This window comes from Cricetulus griseus, chromosome 3 (genome assembly GCF_003668045.3).
Source record: "Cricetulus griseus strain 17A/GY chromosome 3, alternate assembly CriGri-PICRH-1.0, whole genome shotgun sequence".
NCBI classification, from domain to species: domain Eukaryota; kingdom Metazoa; phylum Chordata; class Mammalia; order Rodentia; family Cricetidae; genus Cricetulus; species Cricetulus griseus.
In genome coordinates this window covers 115,771,995-115,793,386 of record NC_048596.1, presented here as the reverse complement: position 1 = coordinate 115,793,386, position 21,392 = coordinate 115,771,995, and the positions used below count along the sequence as shown (strand labels likewise).

Here is a 21,392-nt window from a genome sequence, read left to right as displayed (position 1 = left end):
AAAACACCACAACCAAAAGCAGTTGGGGAAGAAAGGAATTATTTTATCTTGCACCTGTCAGCTGGCACTCCATCACTAAGGGGAGTCACATCGGGAACTCAAGGCAACAACCTGAAGGCAGTAATTGAAGCAGAGGCCAGGAAGGAATGCTGCTTACTGGCTTGCTCTCTTGTACACCTTAGGACTGCCTCCCTGGGTGCCACCACCCACACTGGGATGGATCCTCCCACATCCATCATTAATCAAAACAATGCCCACAAGGCATTTTCTTAATTAAGACCCCCACTTCCCAGATATGTCTAGCTTTGTGCCAAGTTGACAAAACCCAACCAGGACATGTGTCCCGCTGGTGGGGAAGGAAAATGCCACAGCTACTATGGAAAACATTACACCAGTTCCTCAAAAGATTCATCAGTAATATTTCTCTAAATAGAAAAAAAAAAGGGATTCAAAAGGTATTGGGTGCTTTTCTGATATCAGGTATCCTTCTAAGAGTGACATCATCTTTGACCCCTGTGTGGTACTCTCTGATACAGTGTTGTGAGGCCCAGGAAAGACAAAGTGGCCTGGGAGCCCAAAAACTTTCTTTCCTGTTATTAAAACCATTTATTTACTTACTTATAAATAGGCTTATCATTTGATCCAGCTATTTCAATTTTAGGTACATGCCCATAAGCATTGATAGCAAAGACTCAAATGATTATCTGTGACCACATAATCTGTAAGAGTCAAAAAGACAACCCAAGCACCCATCAAAGGAAGAATGGGTAAAATATAACATAAGCACAATGAAATATTACTTGATTTTAAAAAGGAAATATATGCTGATATATGCTACAATATGAATGAACCTTAAAGAAATTGTGTTGAAGTGAACTAAGGAAGTCATAAAAAGAAAACTAAATTATGAGTCCACTGAATAGAGATGCCTAGAATAGTAATATTCTTAGAAACAGAAAACAGAATTGTGGCTGTAAAGGGCTAGGGAGAAAGAGAAATGGGAAGTTATTGCTTCATTGGTACAAAGTTTCAATTTAGGAAGAAAATAAAAGTTCTAAAGATGGTTGCACAATGTGAACTATTTAATGTCCCTGAACTATGCACATAAGAATGGCTAAGGAGTTTAAGCCTGGCCGAGGCCAGCCTGGTGTATAGAGCAAGTTCCAGGACAGCCAGGAGTACACAGAGAAACCCTATCTCAAAAAAACAAAAAAAGAGTTAAGGAGTTTAATTTTCTATATTGTACTGCAAGGATATATTCATGAATTCATAGCAACTATGTGGTAGCCTACCCAAAACCCATGGAAGATCAAGCCAGTAAACATTTTAGTGTGGGGCTCATGAGCCCCCCTTCCCCCCTCACCCCCCACCTCTACTCCAACTGAAGAGCTGTAGATAGCATGCCTTGTAAAATGAATGAAAACGAACCTAGTTTCTACCCACACAAAAATGATGACAGTTACTAGGTAGTGGTGCATGCCTTTAAATCCCAGCACTTGGGAGGCAGAGGCAGGAGGATCTCTGTGAATTCCAGGACAGGCGCCAAAGCTACAGAGAAACTCTGTCTCAAAAAACAAAAACAAACAGAAAAGAATGTTTGATTTTGGAGGTGGATTGCAAATTCAAGCAATCTTTTAGACAATTTATACAAAGAATTTTTAATTCTTTTTTTTTTTTTTTTTTGAGACAGGGTTTCCCTGTGGTTTTGGAGGCTGTCCTGGAACTAGCTCTTGTAGACCAGGCTGGTCTCGAACTCACAGAGATCTGCCTGCCTCTGCCTCCCGAGTGCTGGGATTAAAGGCATGCACCACCACAGCCCGGCTTAATTCTTTATATATATTCTAGAATAAAGACATCTTTCAGAAAACTATGCTGAGAATAGGAATTTATAATTCTAAAAAGGAACATCTTTTTGAATTAGAGGGAAATGCTACCAGAGCCTCTGTAGCTATGAATACTGTGATGTCCAAAGATGTACTTACAGAGCAGGATGAGACTATAATGTACCTCACAGCAATGAGGAAGGAAGAGCTGCCAGTGCAGAACTCTGGCAAAACACCTTTAGTCTGCATCTCTGTATGACCATTCAAACACAAACAGCAGTGTAGAGGTAGGTGTTAGCCACAATCCTAATGTCCACAAAGCCAAAATCCATGCATTACCCAACACAACACCTGGAGCTCGGTAAAATCTACGAGGTGAGGCAACAACTCTAGAAGAGATATTTCAACTATGCTGGTAAGAGACCCACTCACACACAAGAATTTAAAAGATTATATATCAATAAAGTCATTATCTATAATAGTGTCTTAGATGAATTCACAAATACAAAAGGTTTTCCTTATGTTTAAACTTCATTAATATTAAAAATAGCAAGAAACCATGTGATAACAATTTGAAGATATATCTGTGTTCCTGTATCCGTAATCCTGCAAAAGAAAAAAAATAGAAAAATCTAATGTCCATTTATCAAATATAAATAAGACAAAATCAATTTTACAAGAAAAATAGGCAAATCATTATAGCAGGTTAAAAAACTGTTTTGTTTTGCATGAGACGGGGTCTTATTCCATAGCCAAGGCTGGCCTTTAACTCACTTTATAGCCTGAGCTGTCCTAGAACTCATGGCAATCCTTCTGCCTCAGTCCCCTTAGTGCTGGAATTACAGGTATTTACCATCACATCTGTATTTGTAGAATGTCTTAACCACATTTGTCCTGATGCAGCAGCTATTGTCTTATCTCATTCTCTCTAGGAAATATTCTTATTTCTGTTCTTTTTGAAAATGGCAAGATTGACTTGACATTACCTCTCTCTTTTTTTTTAAAAAAAGAGTTTATTTATTTATTTTGTATACAACATTCTGCTTCCATGACTATCTGCACACCAGAAGAGGGCACCAGATCTCATAACAGATGGTTGTGAGCCACCATGTGGTTGCTGGGAATTGAACTCAGGACCTCTAGAAGAGCAACAGTGCTCTTAACCTCTGAGCCATCTCTCCAGCCCCCCCTTTTTTTTTTTTTTTTTTTTTGGTTTTTCGAGACAGGGTTTCTCTGTGTAGCTTTGGAGCCTATCCTGGAGACCAGGCTGGCCTCAAACTCACAGAGATCCGCTTGCCTCTGCCTCCCAAGTGCTGGGATTAAAGGCGTGCGCCACCAACGCCTGGCGTGACATTACCTCTCTTAACACAAAAGGAAAACCAGTTGTAGCTGGGCGTTGGTGGTGCATGCCTTTAATCCCAGCACTTAGGAGGCAGAGGCAGGTGGATGCCTGTGAGTTCAAGACCAGCATGGTCTACAAGAGCTAGTTCCAGGACAGTCTCCAAAGCCACAGAGAAACCCTGTCTCGAAAAACCAAAAAAAAAAAAAAAAAAAAAAGAAAGAAAGAAAAAAGAAAACCAGTTGTAATGTAGTTTCCTTGTTACTTCATATCATTTCCAAGGAATATTCACCACAAGACATTACAAATTCAAGTTTTACTATAAGTATTTAATGATAGAACTAGAGAGATAACTCAGCTTCTGCTCTTGCAGAAGACTTAAGTTTCGTTCCCAGTAGTCTTGTCGAGGCTCACCACCCACCACCTTTATCTCCAGTTTCAGGGGAATCCAACACTCTCTTCTGGTCTCCATGGGCATCCACACATGTGTGCATACACACACATACATACACACACACACACACACACACACACACACACACACACACACATAAATAAAAATAAAACATATTTAATGACATAGTTGTGTTAAATCCATTTGATTATGAATGGCATTATTTAAAATTATTAAAAGATTATAAAAAGTTTTAATATACAAGTTCTAGGCTCACCATATCTTCTATTCCAAATTTATAAAAGAAGCATTTAATTAGGCATATATGACACCAGAGGTTTAGAGTCCATGATGGTGGGGCAAAGGTATGATGGCATGAACAGCTGAGAGAGCTCACATCTTGAACTGCAAACAGCAGGCAAAGAGAGCACACTGGTAATGGTGTGGGTTTTTGAACATCAAAGCCTGTCCCCAGTGACACACTCCCTCCAACAAGACAACACCTCCTAATCCTTCCCAAATAGTCCACTATCTAGTGACCAAGTATTCCAACATATGAGCCTAGGAGGGCCATTCTCATTCAAACCTAAGTTTTGATTCGATTTTAAAAAAAAGTAACAATTTTTTGATTCTTTGGGAATTTTTTGGTTCTTTGGGAATTTCATATCATATACCCCAATCCCATTCACCCCAATCCCTCCATATAGTGCCCTCACCCCTGCAGCATACACCCTCAAGAGAAATGCCCCCCCAAATAGTCTTGATGAAATTTTAATAACCATCAAACCAATACCTCCAAAACTAATGAAGGCTATTTTCTGGTGGATAGTTTTAATTAATTTTCCCTAGAGTAATAATTAAGTTGATGTAATACATACATAATCGACTTGAAGGTGGAAGGATAGAAGGGTGGTATGCATGTGTAGTTACAATTTAAACAGTGTTTCAATTCCCCATTTCATTTATTTTATGTGTAGACATGCATTGGTTACAAGATGGTGTATAAATAATAATTTAGGATACTTGCCTTCTAGAAAGGAGCATAAATATTCATACAGCAATGCATTTTCTAGTTTGAAGGCTATTCAGTAGTGTGATTTTTAGAATAATCTGTATCATCAAAATAAATCAGAGAAAGCTTCAGGCTATGTGCTTTCTAAAGTCTTTCTATGTCAAGTGGTTGATACTAAAATCTCATGATGTGGTGGGGTATACCCTTCAAACATGCCTAAAGAGAGAATGTTAGTCCTATTTCACAGGAACTTTCTCAGCCACGTTCATTGCTCCTCTATCCATAATAGGAAACAGAAACAACCTAAATGTCCTTTGACTGATAAATGGATAATTAAAACCTGATATATATACACTATGGAATACTATTCATCTGTAAAGAAAAATGAAATGATGGAAATCTCAGGTGACTGGGTAGAACCAGCAAAGATCATATTGAGTAAGGTAACCCAGACCCATAGAGACAAACATCACAAGTTCTCTGTCACCTGAGGTTCCTGGCTCCGAATCTTCAGATGTGAGCGCATAACCTGGAGTAATTGCAGAAACCAGGAAAGTAAAAGAGACCTTTGCATCTGTAGGGGTGAATGAGCAACAGAGAGGGAGCATTCAGAGCACAAGTGATCTGAATGGAGAAATGGGGAAAACGGAGAGGGACAAAGAGGGCAGAGAGAGAAATACAGAAAAAAGAGGGACTAGGATAACAAAGGGAATGTCTGAAAAAGCCATAAAGAATTATACTTTTAAGTATCTACCTAAAATACCTGTATTACATATAAATCTGTGTATACATATATAGTTCAATGAGAATTTTCCATCTGTGATGAGAGTGTTCTCCACAAGAGCCCTAGACTATCAAACAAACACTGGGCATTAAAGCCCTCTTTCAAGCGGTCGGTCAGGGTTTTCCAAGAGAGTCTCAAAACATTATAAGTTACTGCTGTTGCCCTTCATTTCCCACAACCCCCAGAAGTGGAAGGTAAGTCCTTATTGCTGAAGACACCATGACCTTTGGACATAGAACCCAGAGGACCTCGAAATGGACCTGACCTGAAAGCCTCCTCTCTGAAAACTAGCTGTCACAGTTCCAGAAGTTACCATACAAGCTTCTAATGAGGGAAGCAACCAATCGTCCTGCCTAGCTATGATGCCTAGGAACCACAACAATTAACCAGCCTGGCAAAGGGTACCTACCACACAGTGGCACACACACCTTGGTTGTAATGAACAGCTCTCTGATTGGACTTAAGGCCCACTCAACAAGAGGGAGATCATACTTGGTACCAGAAACCTAGCCAAGTCTACAGGGCTAGGGAAGTCATACATCTTGGAGGAAAACTTACAACCATAACTTTACAACACCAACATAATCACTAACTATATTCTAAATAGTTATCCTTTTATTTGGGGGCGGGGGTTCGAGACAGGGTTTCTCTGTGTAGCTTTGAAGCCTATCCTGGCACTGGCTCTGGAGACCAGGTTGGCCTCGAACTCACAGAGATCCGCCTGCCTCTGCCTCCCGAGTGCTGGGATTAAAGACGTGTGCCACCAACGCCTGGCTAAATATTTATCCTTATATCCACCTATTATTCATATTTAAAATTTATCTCTTTATTGTATGACAAAGTTCATCCTCAAGGGTTCAGAGAAAGATTTATATTTTATAATGTTTATAAGAAATACTTTGCTTCAAGGTCAGTAGTTTACTGAATTTTATCAAAGAAGTGTGTGTGTCTAGGCCCCCTGAACATGTCAGCTAGGAGCACTGGACAACCTATAGGGCCTCTCTGGCAGTGGAATCAGGATGCATCTCTAGTGCTCGAATGGACTTCAGGAGCTCATTTCCCATGGAAAGATACTCTCTTAGCCTAGATACACAGCGGAGGGCCTAGGCCCTGCCTCAAATGCAGATTTTTTTTCATGATCCCTCATGGAAGGCCTCACCCTCCCTGGGGCGTGGATGGGGATGGGATTGGGGGATCGGTGGGGGGCATGGGAGGATGGGAGGGAGAGGGAACTGGGATTGATATGTAAAATAAGGTTGTTTCTAATTTAAGTAAAATTTATATTAAAATTTATATTAATATAATATATTAAAATATATATATAATATATATATATATATATATATATATATATATATATGAGTGTACTTGTGTATAAATGCAAACATTTTAGGATTCCAGAACCTGTGATGATATACCTTCAATTAATGTTGTATTTGTATTATAAAAACATTAATAGGCAATGTTACATATCTTGATATACTGTGCCTTACCAGAGATACCACCCTTGATTTGATGCAATATGGCATTCAGAAAAGATCCCTGACATAAAGGCTAGAAAGGTTTAATAGCAAAGTAACTGGTACTATTGCAGGGTCCTGACCTGGGCTCGAGTCCTGTTTCTGCTCTGTCCTCAGCAGGACACTTTGGACAGTGATCATTTCCAAACCTTGGTTCCCAGAATATTTCTGCTGCTGGAATGATGGCGCACTGAGGATGGGACTCTAAAACTCACGGCAGAGTCTTCAGTCTGTAAATAGTTATTATTTTAGACACTCAGAAAAAGTTACAGAAGTTGAAGATAATGTCTGCAAATTGCCTTTCTACCTGTGAGAGCAGCTATTTATTTACTGTTCTTCACTTATAAGAAAGAACTCAACTGATTTACTTTTGAAATTTATTTTTCTCAGATGTATTTAGTGTTCGTGTCTATGCATATGTGAGGGAGACCTGGTACCACAGTGCACTTATGGAGGTCTGAGAATGACTTGCCAGAGGAATCAGTTCTCCTACTACTACGTGGGTTCTAGGGATCCAACTCAAGGTATCTTAGTGGCAAGTGCTTTTATCCACTGTACCATTTTATTGGCCCTGGGAATGGTTGTTTTTGGGGGGTTTTGTTTTGTTTTCTTTAAAAATAGGGTCTCTTGTAGCCCAGCCCGGCCTTAAACTTCCTATGTAGTAGAAACTGTCCTTGAACTCCTGATCTATTTCCCAAGTACTGGGATTACAGGAGTTTACCAGGAGACCTGGCTGATTGCTTCCATGAAAAGTTTTCATTGGATTGACAGTTTGAGAATTCACTGGCTTCTACCTTTTAAATTGACACGTGCCCCATTATTTGCAAACCGTACTAAATGCTGTGGAAAGGGGAGTAACTTTGCCTTTAACTGTTAATCAGTACAAGAAATTGATCAGGACAAGACCCTATTTATAAATGTGATTTTTAAAAATTTATTTTTATTTTATGTGCATATATGTCAGTGTGAGGATGCCCTGGAATGGGAGTTACAGACAAATGTGCACTTAACTGCTGAGCCATCTCTTCAGTCCTACCTGTGATTCTTTCATATGGTGATTATCACACACGCCATAGTTACTTTTATAATGAACTTTTTTTTTTTTTTTCGATACAGGGTTTCTCTGTGTAGCTTTGGAGCCTATCCTGGTACTTGCTCTGGAGACCAGGCTGGCCTCGAACTCACAGAGATCCACCTGCCTCCTGAGTGCTGGGATTAAAGGCGTGCACCACCAACGCCCGGCTATAATGAACTATTAAACCAGGGATTTTTTTTTTCTAAGATATGGTCTCCAGGCTGGAGAGATGGCTCAAGAGTTAAGAGCGCTGGCTGCTCTTCCAGAAGACCTGGGTTCAATTCTCAGCACCCAGGTGATAGCTCACAACTATCTGTAACTCCAGTTCCAGGGGATCTGACACCCTCACACAGACGTACATGTAGGCAAAACACTAATGCATATAAAAATATATATATTTGTTTTTTGAGACAGGGTTTTTTTGTGTGTGTGTAGCCTTGACTGTCCTGTAGACCAGGCTGGCCTCCCAAGTGCTGGGATTAAAGGGGTATGCCACCACCGCCTGGCTAATAAAGAATTAAAAAAAAAAAAAAAAAGCTGGGCGTTGGTGGTGCACGCCTTTAATCCCAGCACTTGGGAGGCAGAGGCAGGTGGATCTCTGTGAGTTCGAGGCCAGCCTGGTCTCCAGAGCGAGTGCCAGGATAGGCTCCAAAGCTACACAGACAAACCCTGTCTCAAAAAACCAAAAAAAAAAAAAAAAGATAGGGCCTCATGTAACTGAGGATGGCCTTAAACTCATCATCATCTCTCCTCCACCTCCAGAGTGCTGGGATTACACAGGGGCATCACCACACATTCATTTGTGCTCTTACACTACTTTTACACTTCAATTAAGTGAAACTGAAATTCCTTTTCAGGGTCAACTTCCTAGACTCAAAGAAGTGGAATTTTCACTGTTCCATACTGTTAGTCTCCCATCGCCTACTCAGTAAGGATATTCCATTTCTGTAACCTTGATCATGGTATCTCCCTTACTACTTGACACCAAGTGCCTCCCCCACCCCCATCGATACTATTCTATTTGTTACATTAATGCTTCTAAACTATAGCCTGGATTATTCATAGTTCTGCCGTTCATACCACAAGTGTATGCTGAGTGCTCACTTTATATGAAGCACAATGCTATATACTGTAAGATGTACAAATTAAAGAAGGTGTGTATAAATAACCGTAGCCCAAAGTCAGAAAGTGGCAGTAACACATAAAGTTCAGAAAGTATTATGGAACCCAGAAGAGGTAAAACGTATTTCCAGATGGTGATGTCACACTGTAACGTCTTAGAGAGTGGATATAACTTGTCAACACCTGGAGGTGGGGTGTGTGTGTGTGTGTGTTGTAAGGGAATGCTAAGTATTCCAAGCACAAGGGAACACTGTCAATCTAGAGAAATGTGGTTTTGTTTGTTTGTTTGTTTGTTTGTTTTGGTTTTTCGAGACAGGGTTTCTCTGTGGCTTTGAAGGCTGTCCTGGAACTAGCTCTTGTAGACCAGGCTGGTCTCGAACTCACAGAGATCCGCCTGCCTCTGCCTCCCGAGTGCTGGGATTAAAGGCGTGCACCACCAACGCCCGGCTCAATCTAGAGAAATGTAATAAATAATTCATGAAGTACTGCACATGGCCTGGTTTACCATGGGCGAGAGAATGAAAGAGAAACGTCATAAAATAGAATTTTTAAACTAAATTAATATTTTTGGCCTTGGCAGCAAGGGGCTATTGAATATCTTGCAACCCAGCTGTGCTTGAATACGAATACACCTATAGCAGCTATGCGGAAGAGATGCTGGTGGGGCAGGGATGTAGGAAGAAGGGCATCAACACGAAAAAATGGGGCGTTTTCACTGTCCAGGGGTGATGAGAACGTTGATGGGGTGGAGGCAATGGGCATGGGAGTGGGTGGATGCTGGAGTTACTGCAGGGACGAGCAACAGCACACGGCCTCTGACAGAGGCGTGGAAAGAAAAGGGTGTCCAATTTAGACACCGGGTGGGCTGTCCCGGAAGCGGCCTGAGAAAAAGGGCAAGTTACACCCGAGACAGTGAACATTCCCGCACTGGCCAACTCTCCACAAGAAACCGCCCAGCAGCCGCAGGGAGGGAAGGGACTCCAGACAGTGGAGAAGTGGGTGCGTTTCAGCCGGAGGGAGCTCCCAGCAAGCCGCACGCAGGAGCCTTCCGGCTGCTCAGGGCCGGGCTGGCATCGCTCGAGCAGGGCGGGGCGCTACAGTCTGCTCCGCCCAGGGCGGCTCCGCCCGGGATCTCCGGCAGCCTTCCCTCCCAGTCCGGGGGGTTATAATAGACGGCGACCTTCGGTAAGTCCGGCAGGCAGCCTGGCAGCGGAAAGAGCACTGCCCACCTCCGCCACGCTGCTCGAGCCCGCGCACCTATCCTTCGGGCCGCGCCACGGTTCCAACACGAGGGCTGTGGCAGAGGGAAGGAAAAGAACCCAACCCGACCACCTCTAAGTATCGCGAGATTTGATAGGCTACTTCTGCTTTTGCGCTCTGGAAGCGGAAGTGGGGTAGTGAGAGTTTCCTGCGCGTTTGGTTACCTTGGAGAGCTGCGTGGGTTGCTGCTGTACGAAGGTCCGAGGTCCCTGCAGGGCGTCCTGAGGAAGGGTGAGTACAGCCCTGGGTGGATCACTCTTCCGGTCGGGGAGGCGGAGGGGATGGGGAGTCTGGTGATCGATCCCTCGCCGTCTGGATGCGGGGGAGCCCCGAGGTCGCTGCTCCTCAGGCCTGCCCTTTACGGCGCCTCTGGAAGGAGCCGCTTTGTCAGGGCCGTGTGTCAGATGTGCCGAGGTCTGGGGGACGCACTTTTCAGTCAGTTATCCTCATCTGTTCCCGGACTGGGGTGGAGGACCTCAGCCAAAGTTTGTGTGGTTTGATTCGTGGTGAGGGAATTGGTGAGGTTCAAGTACAGTGAAAGGTGTAGCCTTCCATCCAGCTGCAGCCACAAAGTTTGCGCGTGTTGGTGCCCACAGAGACCAGAAGGAGGCGTCGCATCCTCAGCAGCTAGAATTGCAGGCCGTTGTGAGCCGCCCTACATGGGTACTGAGCTCCTCTCTGTGGTCCTTTGGAAGAGTAATAAGGGCTCTTGACTACTGAGCTGTCTATCTCTTCAGCCCCTCCACCCCTTTTGAAATTTCCTTTAAGACCTGAAAGCCATATTTTCCTTAATTTTATTATCTATATTTTTGAAATTAATTACATTTTTCCTCCCTCCAATCCCTCTCACCAATCCCTCTTTCAAATTCATGGCCTCTTTAGTTGTTACATATATGTTTAATGTGTTTTTAATATGCACATGCACACCAGCCTGCGCAGTTTGTATAATGTTATTTATATGTATATGTTTTCAGAGCTGATCCTATATGGTATTGAATAACCAGTTTGTGTGTTCTGCTCTTGAGAAGACTATTTCTCTTGCTCTTAGCATTCCTGTAGTTCTTGGTTGAGGCCTCTTGAGTTTCCCCCTTCCGTGCTAGCTTGCCTGTTGTCGTCATCCCCGGCCCATATTTAATCAACTTAAACATTAAACAGTAAAATTGCCTCAAATCCTTGGGTTAAGTAAAGCTTGTATTAAGATTGTGTTTAAATTCCTTTCTCAAATGAAGATACTTGCTTATTGTGGTAGAGGTGTGGAGGACAGAGTCGGGCATTTTCTTTGCCTTATGAATTTACTACATGACTTAATTAGGAATGGGATGTCTTTTTAGTGGCATCTGTAGTGAATATGGAAGCATGGACACTTTTAATTAGTTAGGAGTTTTCGTTCTTTTGTTTTAAGACTGTCTTTCACTGTCCTGGAACTCACTGTGTAGACCAACTCAGAGATCCTTCTGCCTCTGCCTCTCAAGTGCTGGGATTAAAGGTGTGTGTTACTATACCCAGCTTACTTGCATTTACTTTAAACTCATTTGCTTTTTGGTACTTGACATTAGTTTGTCAGTACCAGGCACAGGGAAGTATAATTAAAGTAGATGGAAAGGTAGAAAATCCAGGTACTGTTTCTTGTATTAAAATAACATTCTAGTTTAATTTTGTTGGAATAAAGGTAATATTTAAATGCTATAAATGCTTACCTATTTTGAGGAAAGACAAAGCAATGATGAAACTGTTTTCCAATTAAACACTGTATCAAAAACTTTATCAGATGTTTAATTACTATTGGAAAAAAAATAATTTGAGGATACCAGGGGGAAGATTTGGTTTTAAGCTTTTAGCATGATGTTAAATCTGCCTCAAATCATAAAATAGGTTTTAATTATTTTTTTCTTTGTCAAGGCTAGTCTTGTACTTCTAAACTCCATTGATCCTCCTGCCTCTGCTCAGGAGTGTTAGGTCTACCAGGTTTAGAAGTTTGTTTTGGTCTTGGGGGGGGGGGCAGTGCTGTTGCTTTTGTTTTTCAAGACAAGGGTTTCTCTGTGTAACAGCCCTAGCAGTCCTGGAACTAGCTCTGTAGAGCAGGCTGGCCTCAATCAAGATCCTCCTGTTTCTGCCTCCTGAGTGCTGGGATTAAAGGTGTGCAAATGCACCGCCCTGCTGGTTTAGAGGTTTTGAGGCAATCAATAAAAACTCGAACTTTGGATTAGGAAAGCTATGGGATAGAAAAGCTGAGTAGTACTTGGTCGAGGAAGGCTGAGAAGTGGGGACTACTTATATAATTCTGCAGTTTCCAGGTCTTAGCTGAAGGTAGAAAACTCTACTCTGGTTCCTTGAGGATTAGAACTGCAAGTTAAGTCAAATCTTTTCCTGTAGGTAGAGGGTTGAAGAAATATTTTTTAAGATATCCAAATATTATATGGAAAACTCAGCTGTTAAGAGTTGTAACTGTAAGTCTTTATTCTGATCCGCCTGAGTCCCGCAGCCACGTGGGTGCTTTCCACCAGCTGCCCGAGTTATGCCCGCTGTGTTAGGGCCCCAAATAACACACAGAGATTTATATTAGTTTCAAATGCTGCTGGCCAATTGATTAGGATTTCTTATATGCTAGCTCAGTCTTAATTATCATAAATCTATATATTTTAAAAGACTTACCGAGGACAACTTCCATTGGTGTCCTCTTCCCGGGATTACATGGCAGCTCCATGGAGAAGAGAGCAGGAGGAAGAGCAAGAGAGCTATTTCCTGCTTATATTCTGAATCTGCCTGCTATGTCACTTCCTGTCTGGATATCTTTACTACATTTCCCAGAATACTCCTTGACCCCTAGTCCCACCTATCTTGCTTTCCTATTGGCCAGCAGTACTTTATTTATCAATCAATAAGACAAACATACACAGAAGGCCCTCTCCCATCATCTCCTCTTTTCTGTTTAAATAAAAAGGGTAACTTATCTTTTATAATAACTGAAGAAAACTAACTATAACTGTCTGTCTTCAACTCCATAAGACCACAGAAGGATAATATAAAAACTCTGGAATTGACAGACACATCTAGATACCTGGACAGTCACCCAAAGTTCCTCTGTAACATTGGGGCATCCATCTTCAGCCCATAGGCCACAGTGTGTCTGGCAGACTTCTCCATTTAAGCAGGAACCCTTCAGGACTGTTCATTTTGTTTTGTAAGTTCAGCAGTCACTTTCTTGTGGGTCCTGCATGTCCAGTTTATACAGCAACAAACAGTCCAGGCAAGAACAGTTTCTTGCCCAAATGGCTAATCTTGCCATGTTGAAGGCAAACTCCATGTTGAGTTTCTTCAAAGCCTATCTTCCTTTCTGACGTAATTGGTGTGCCAGGAGCAGTTATGTCTCACTGTCAAGAAAAACCCTAAACCATTTAAATGCTGAGAGTATAGCTACTGACTCAGTTACTCAAGCTTCTCAAAAATTCTAATTTCTCATCTTAGTTTATTCACAGTCATTTGCAGTAGTGCTTCATTTCCTACTACTCTAAAACAATCACCTGATATCTGAATCCAATTCTCTTTTTGAGTTCTTTCTACCATTGTCTGATTTGCCAATATCAACCACTCTTTATTCTCTTACCTTGTATGCCAATCTTTTCTTGTTGGTTTCTGTGTGCTTTTTCATATCTTTTCATTGACTTTGAGTACTCTTTGAATATTGATGCTCTTCCACATTCTCCCTAAGGAGTCTCATCCTCTTTTATAGCATTAACTACCAAAACCATTACTCATGTTTCCCTTATTCATCTTCAATTCTTCTCTTATTCTCAGTTAACTGAATTGACTCTTGGATGTATGGAACATAGCTCACTTTTTGTTTTTGGTTTTTTTGAGGCAGGGATTCTCTGTGTAGCCCTGGCTTTCTTGGAATCTGTAGCCCAGGCTGGCCTCGAACTCAGAGATCGACTGCCTCTGCCTCCCGAGTGCTGGGATTAAAGGTGTGGGCTACTATCGCCTGGCTCCTGGCTCACTTTAAATTCAGTGTGTCTTTACCCATCTTTCTCATAGTTTTGGTGATACTATAATTTGTCTGATCATTTGGCAGGAAGCCTGAGGATCATCCCTTATTTCTCCTCCATGTCTAGTTGGTGACTTTTTCCTAGTCCCTGCCTCACATTAACTTTTCAGCATGTTATCTACATTACTACAGCACTCTGCTTTAGTTTCACTAGTCTCTACCCAGTTACAAAGAGTCCGTCAAAATACGAAATTGGATCTTTTTATCTTTGTTGAGATGGGATCTCACAAGTAGCCCTTGCTGGCTTGGAATCAATTATAGACCAGGTTGGCCTGTAGTTCCTCTAGCTCTGCTTCCTGTTACAGGTGTTTGTCACCACACATAAAGGCAGATTGGATCTTCAGGCTTCCCCTCTTAAGTCATCCATACTTCCCATTGTCCCCCAGAAAGAAGATAACAAAAGCATTTGCATTGGATACAACATTTTCCACAATTTGTTGCTTGATTACTTGATAAAATTAGTTTTATTTCTTGTTGTCTTCTGCTTCTCCTTTTATGTTCCCATTTTATTGTAGGTGTATGTATGCGTAGGTTGCATGTGGAAGCCAGATATCCACTCCAGGGTCATTCTTCAGGAGCTATCTACCTTCATTTCTGAGCTGGGTCTTTCACTGGAACCTGAAACGTGCCAGTTAGCTAAGGTGACTGGCCAGCAAGCCTATCTCCACTTCCCCAGCACTGGGATTGTAAGCCTGTTCCACTGGCCAGGCTTTTTATGTAGGTGCTGAAGAGCAAACTCTGGTCCACATTCTTTCATGACAAGCATGTTACCAATCGAACTATTCTCCCCTATATCTGTCTCTTCCTGACTGGGGTGTGGCTTATGATATATTGTTCATCTTAGTATTGCAGGCTCCAGTAGCACAATGTAGTCCAGAACTGTTACAATGTTAAGTTTAAAAATACATAGGGACTTTTGTTAATACTCTGTCCAAAATTGTTCACTTCTTGGTTTTTCATAAGCTAATAACTTAAGTGTTAATTTTTTAAAAATTCTTACAGATCTTAAAAATTGTACAGAAATTTCAAGATGAGTGATACTTCTGAAGTGACTCCAGATTTTGAAGAGATGTTTGCAAGCAGATTCACACAAGATGACAAGGAGTACCAGGAGTACTTGAAACGTCCTCCTGAATCCCCTCCAATTGTTGAGGAATGGAATAGCAGAGCTGGTGGTAACCAAAGAAATAGAGGCAACTGGTATGTGTTATTTCCAGAGGATAAACGCAGAGGATTGTCTGGGAGAAGATAGCTTTAGCATGCTTGCCCATAAAGCCAGCAAAAGTAGCAACCAGTGTTTTCAGTATGGTTCACCCACAGTCCTGGAACATAATAAGCATTCTAAATACTTGCTTTTATGTGCTCTGTTCAAGCCAGGTAGAGTGATGCAAGCCATACTTACAATACTTGGGAGGCTGAGGCAATAGGTTCACAAGTTCTAGGCCAGCCTGGACTGTCCAATGAGACCCTGTCTCAAACTAATATTTTCTTTACAAATAAACTTAATAAAACTGTAGTTTCTGTGCTTGATTTCTTAAAGAAGGTATTATTTTGATTAATTTAGAAATTTTCTAAAATGAAATGGAAAATTATGTAATAATTCGAAAAAATAAAGAAGTGACAGTGTTTTGTACATTTTAGTAGGTGTCAGTTTGACCACACCTGGACTTGTTACCTGCTTGTCCAATAGAAGCATCCAGTTGTGATGCTGGAAGAAGACTTAAATCTTAGGAACATGTGACTAGTGATGTGATGTGTATTACATTGAGAATTCAAATGCCCTGGGGTTGATTTCTTGTGTTTATTTTTTAAAGGGAAGTTAATATTTGTGTTTTCTTTTGGTAGGCTGCAAGATAACAGACAGTTTAGAGGTAGGGATAACAGACGAGGATGGCCAAGTGACAATCGAGCAAATCAGTGGCATGGACGGTCATGGGGTAACAATTATCCACAGCAGAGACAAGAGCCTTACTATCAACAACAGTACGGACAATATGGTCACAATCCGCGGCCTCCCTATGGTTACTACTAACAGAAATGTTGTGGCTTTTAACAAAAGACCATTCATTTTGATAACATGCTAAACCTTCCTTTGTCTTCTTGTAGTCATAGTTTTTCATTCTATTTTACAGAATGGGTTGTTAATTGTTTAGAATTTGAGACTTGGAAAAACAAACTGATCTTGTTAGAGATGTGATGATTGATGGCAATAAAGTGTGGATTATATTGTCTAGCTTTATCTTAAAAATACCGTTTGTTTTATGATTTAATAGTGTTTTGCGTTTGATGTGTTATCCCTTTTGGCCTCCAGGAGTTCTATATTTAAGACAAATAAAATGTTTAAATAGGAAGCGTATATAGAAGAGTAACATGCTCAGATGTCCTCACCTTGGACGTTTCAAAGAGTAAGGACAGTCAGTTTGTAAAAACACCTATGAGTATTTATAGTGTATTGTACACAGTAGCAGCAGTTGAAAGGTAAACAATTATTCCTTTTGACTTTGTTATGTGATTATTGTATTGTGGTTTATAAGTGTGAGTCAGCTCCAGAACCAATTTGGTCTCTTTATGTGGAAGGACTCATTCAGTGCAGCCTCCTGAAGCCGTGGGATTGAAGAACTCAACATTTTGTATACACCAAGATTTTTGCAAACTTACAACAGGGAAGAAACGGATGTGCACTATAAACACAATACTCATGTAAATACTGCTGCATTTAGACTATTTTGGTATTTCATGTGTTGGAATATTATTTTAAGGTGTGTTACATTTTTTTATGCTGTGGAACATTTGTTTAATGATGCAGAGATGTGTTGCATTCTTTTATATTGCATTTGTTTAACTCTGTGAAGCTGTGTTACTCTGCCTGTCTAAAACACCTGATTGGTCTAATGAAGAGCTGAATAGCCAATAGTAGGGCAGGAGAAAGGATAGGTGGGGCTGGCAGGCTGAGAGAATAAATAGGAGGAGAAATCTGGGAGGAGGCATCCATGGAGGAGTGAGAAAAGAAGGGACAGCCATCCAGCCAGCTACAGAGTAAGAGTGAAAGTATGATTACAGAAGTAAGAAAAGGAAAAGGCCCAGAGGCAAAGGTAGATGGGCTGATTTAAGTTAAAAGCTAGCAAGAAACAAACCAAGCTAAGGCTGGGCATTTGTAAGTGATAATATACAAGATGAGGAAAGGCAAGAAACAATGACGGATTTATCATCATTTCCTTACGTGTATTCATTTGTAAATTGCAATAGGAGATCAAATTATATTTAGGTAAACACTTCAAGTTTGGAAGAAGCTTATGTAAAAGCTGAGCTAGATTAGTGACACACATTTTGGAAACTGGCGCTTACTTTAAAATATGTTCATTATTGAACATAACAGATTAAATCCTATTGAGAACAGCTTGAAGAGTTTTCTGGCTTGCATTTTGCAGTGCTAGAAGGATATGGGGTATCTAGCATATAAATAGCCATTGCTTTGAGAATAGGTTTGGGTTCTTGAAGCCATTTGGGAAAGGCATCTGGAAAGATATCTGGCATTCTTAAGATGTTTAACAGAAGGGTGAAATTTCCTTTTGTATTTTGTATACCTCAAGGAAAATACAGGACCTATGGTAGAGTTAAGAGTAAGGAAATATCAGTTTTCTTTTTTATTGTTTTAAAAGTGGGATTTTTTTTTCTTTCTGTTACTTAGGTTGACCCAGAACTCCTAGGCTCAACCTTAGACCCATACCTTAGACCCCTGAGTACCTGGGGACTGCAGGTGTGCACCACCCTGCCTAACCAAAATGTCCAAGTCTTAAGAGTGCTAAAGGAGAAGGAAATGACCTTTCATCCTGGAGGCCACTGACAGCACTAATTTTGCACTATTCTTTATTAATAACATTTTCATGCTTTAAATTTTTTTCTTCCACTTGGTTAAATTTGTGTTCGTTGGTATTCAGTATACCTGAGGAATTTACAAGGACGACAGGTATCTGAGGTTCACGGCCCCAGGGCTTCTGTCACGGTTGACCCTAGTGCTTTGGGCTTGTGCCAAGGCCATAAATTATGAAAGGAGCATGTGGCAGAAACCTGGTCACCTCGTGGTGGTTTGAATAAGGGTAAGGGAAGTGAATGGGGGTAAGGGAAGAGGCTGGGGCTGGTTAGCTCCTTCCAAGAACTTCCCACTAGCCCCTACCTCTAAACCCCCCAACCACCACAGGCTGGGACAAAGCTTTTCACATATGGGCCTTAGAATCAAACAGATTTGGATTTGGGCTATTGACTTCTGGGTTGTTACTACAGATGGGACCTAGGGCCTCACACATACTAGGCAATTCTACCTACTCCAGCCCCATCTTTACTTTTTATTTTGAGACAGTTTCACTGAGTTGCCCAGGCTGATCTTGAACTTTCTTTTCTTTTTTAATTTTTCGAGACAGGTTTTCTCTGTAGCTTTGTAGACCAGGCTGGCCTCAAACTCACAGAGATCAGCCTGCCTCTGCCTCCTGAGTGTGCCACCACTACCTGGCTGACCTTGAACTTTCAATCATACTCGGGATACTGACTTTCAATTAGCTTTACTGTCTATAGTAAAAGAAAATATTGTCAATATTTAGATTAATACTTAAGGATTAAAATATGGCTATATATGATGTTCTATGATTATCAACAAGTTTTCCAAGAGACTGTTATATTATTAGAGAACAAATTAAAATCTAGATCCAATTAGTAGATAGGACCCCAAGGGAACCTTGAGAGCAAATATTTCCTCCTTTCTGTAAGTCTGGTTGATGCTGCTTTTGAGGAAAGTCAAATACAAAGTGTGGTCCTGGGCCAGGATGGCTACACAGTGCCCATCAGCAGGGCTGTGCATGTGGGGGTGTGTAGGGGTGTGTAGGGGGTAGTGTTTGAACAGTACAGAGGCCTTGGCATCAGAGAAACACTTAGAGGGGTTGTTAACCATACTGTTAGATTCACATTTTTGCAGAGTAGGTAGCATGGAGGAGTAGGTTAACACAAGGTAAGCTTCCAACAAACTTACCAGCAGGATGTGACTCCTTTTAGGATGATGTAAGGGCATACAAATAAAAAAGTTGGAATCTGTGGAGTGTGGCACATGTCTTTAATCTCATCACTAGGAGGCAGAGGAAGGAGGATCTCTTGACTTCAAGGCCAGCCTGGTCTACAGAGTGAGGTCCAGAACAGCCAGGGCTACAGAGAAAGTCTGTATCTTAAAAAGGGGGAATGGGGTGGAGGGTGGAATCTTACCAAATGACAACATAGAATTGCTGGAGGTTACTGTATTCAGACACAGAAAGACTAATACCACATCTTACTAGCAGAAACTAAAATTATGTTGGCCACATGAAAGTGTGGAGTGGCACAGAAGTCACCTGAAAAGAAGGGATGGGGGGATAGAGAGGGTTAGTAACGGATTCCAAAATAAAGCAAGTGGTGGGTAATATGCTTGCATAGAATCATTCTAAGACTCATACTTTCCAAAGTAACTAGAGGACTGTGTTCCTGACATACATACATACACACACACACACACACACACACACACACACACACACACGATAGTGTGTGAGATGACAGAAATGTTAATTACCTAGATTTGGTTGTTATACTGTCCACGTGTATCAAATTATATTCCATAAAAAAGTACAAACATTATACCCATTACAAAGTAAACAAATATATAGCATGGAATATATACAAAGTAAACAAATATATAAGCAAATGTTAATTACCTAGATTTGGTTGTTATACTGTCCACGTGTATCAAATTATATTCCATAAAAAAGTACAAACATTATACCCATTACAAAGTAAACAAATATATAGCATGGAATATATACAAAGTAAACAAATATATAAGCACCCACAGAACACAGGTTCATGCCTCCTGAATTTGAAGGAAGGCCTTCCTGGGCTGGGTTAGGTTCAGCTCACAGTCTCTGTGAGTTCATATGTGCATCTGTCTTGTTTCTGGAAGATGCTGGTTACTTAGAGTCATCCACCACCTCTGGATCTTCTGCCTCCTCTCCTTGAGAGGAAAGGTTTGATGAAGACATCCCATTTAGGGCTTAGTGCTCCAAAGTCTCTCACTCAGCATGCAGATTGTCCAGTTGTGGGTCCTTTTGCTAATTACTATCTATTGTAAAAAGAAACTTCTGTGATGAGGGTTGAATGATGCTCTGCCCTATGGGTATAGCATACAAAGGACTTGCACAGGTTCAAACTAGACAACTAAATCCCAGCACTAAGAAAGGGAAGTGGGCACAGTCCCACCCCTAACCAAGAAGCTATGTGCAATTGTTACCTGCTGAGAAAGGGAGTATCAGTTTTCTCCAATTGAGTGTCACTGGGTCTATCAGCTACGTTTCAGGGTAGGTAGGCCCCATGCCCAGGAGTAGTTGGCCAAAACAAAACAGACTTCATGTTTTTTTATGCATTTTTTGTTTTGGAATTTTTTTCTTGTCTTACTGATTTTCCTTTTTTAAATTTTGTTTTTGGTTGTTTTTCCTGTGGGTTTTGTTTGTTTTAATAGAGAACATGAAGTTGGGTAGGTAGGGAGTTGGGGAGGATTTTGGAGGAGTTGGGGAGGGGAAAGAATATCAAAATGTATAAACTTTAAAAAATATGTAAAAAACTGGCCTGGTGGTGGTGGCACACACTTTTAATCCCAGCACTTGGGAGGCAGAGGCAGGTAGAGGCCAGTCTGGTCTACACAGTGAGTTTCAAGGCAGCCAGGACTGTCACACAGAGAAACTGTCGTGAAAACCAAGACAAAAAGTAGTTTGGCTTTGGAAGAGTGCCTGCCCAGCACTCAGAGTCCTGAGTTTAATCTCTGTAAGAAGGGAAGGTCAGAATCACAAGCTCATTTTCAACTACACTGTGTTTGAGGCCAGTCTGGCTGCATGAGCCCTCGTCTCAAAAAATTAAAGTTCCAAAAACAAAAAGGAGTTCAGCTCACAAATACCCCACTGGCTTCTTCATGGGCTGCCGAGCTAATTTAGTTGGTGTTTCATTCTGTCCC

General features: G+C 41.2%; 1 protein-coding gene across 1 annotated transcript; it reads left to right on the top strand.

The window, feature by feature from the left end:
* Nucleotides 1-10,213: 10,213 nt before the first annotated feature.
* Nucleotides 10,214-17,076, top strand: Ramac (RNA guanine-7 methyltransferase activating subunit). The gene is made up of 3 exons (XM_027407540.2): nucleotides 10,214-10,560; nucleotides 15,374-15,571; nucleotides 16,217-17,076. Exons 2-3 carry the CDS (start codon nucleotides 15,402-15,404, stop codon nucleotides 16,401-16,403), a joined length of 357 nt encoding a protein of 118 aa, XP_027263341.1. The 5' UTR covers nucleotides 10,214-10,560; nucleotides 15,374-15,401; the 3' UTR covers nucleotides 16,404-17,076.
* The last annotated feature ends 4,316 nt before the right edge of the window (nucleotides 17,077-21,392 follow it).

Excerpts from the sequence above, each read along its gene's own strand:
- Ramac (XM_027407540.2), top strand. The coding sequence starts at position 15,402 with ATGAGTGATACTTCTGAAGTGACTCCAGATTTTGAAGAGATGTTTGCA. Across the intron at positions 15,572-16,216 it reads CAAAGAAATAGAGGCAACTG|GCTGCAAGATAACAGACAGT; the intron begins GTATGTGTTATT and ends TTCTTTTGGTAG.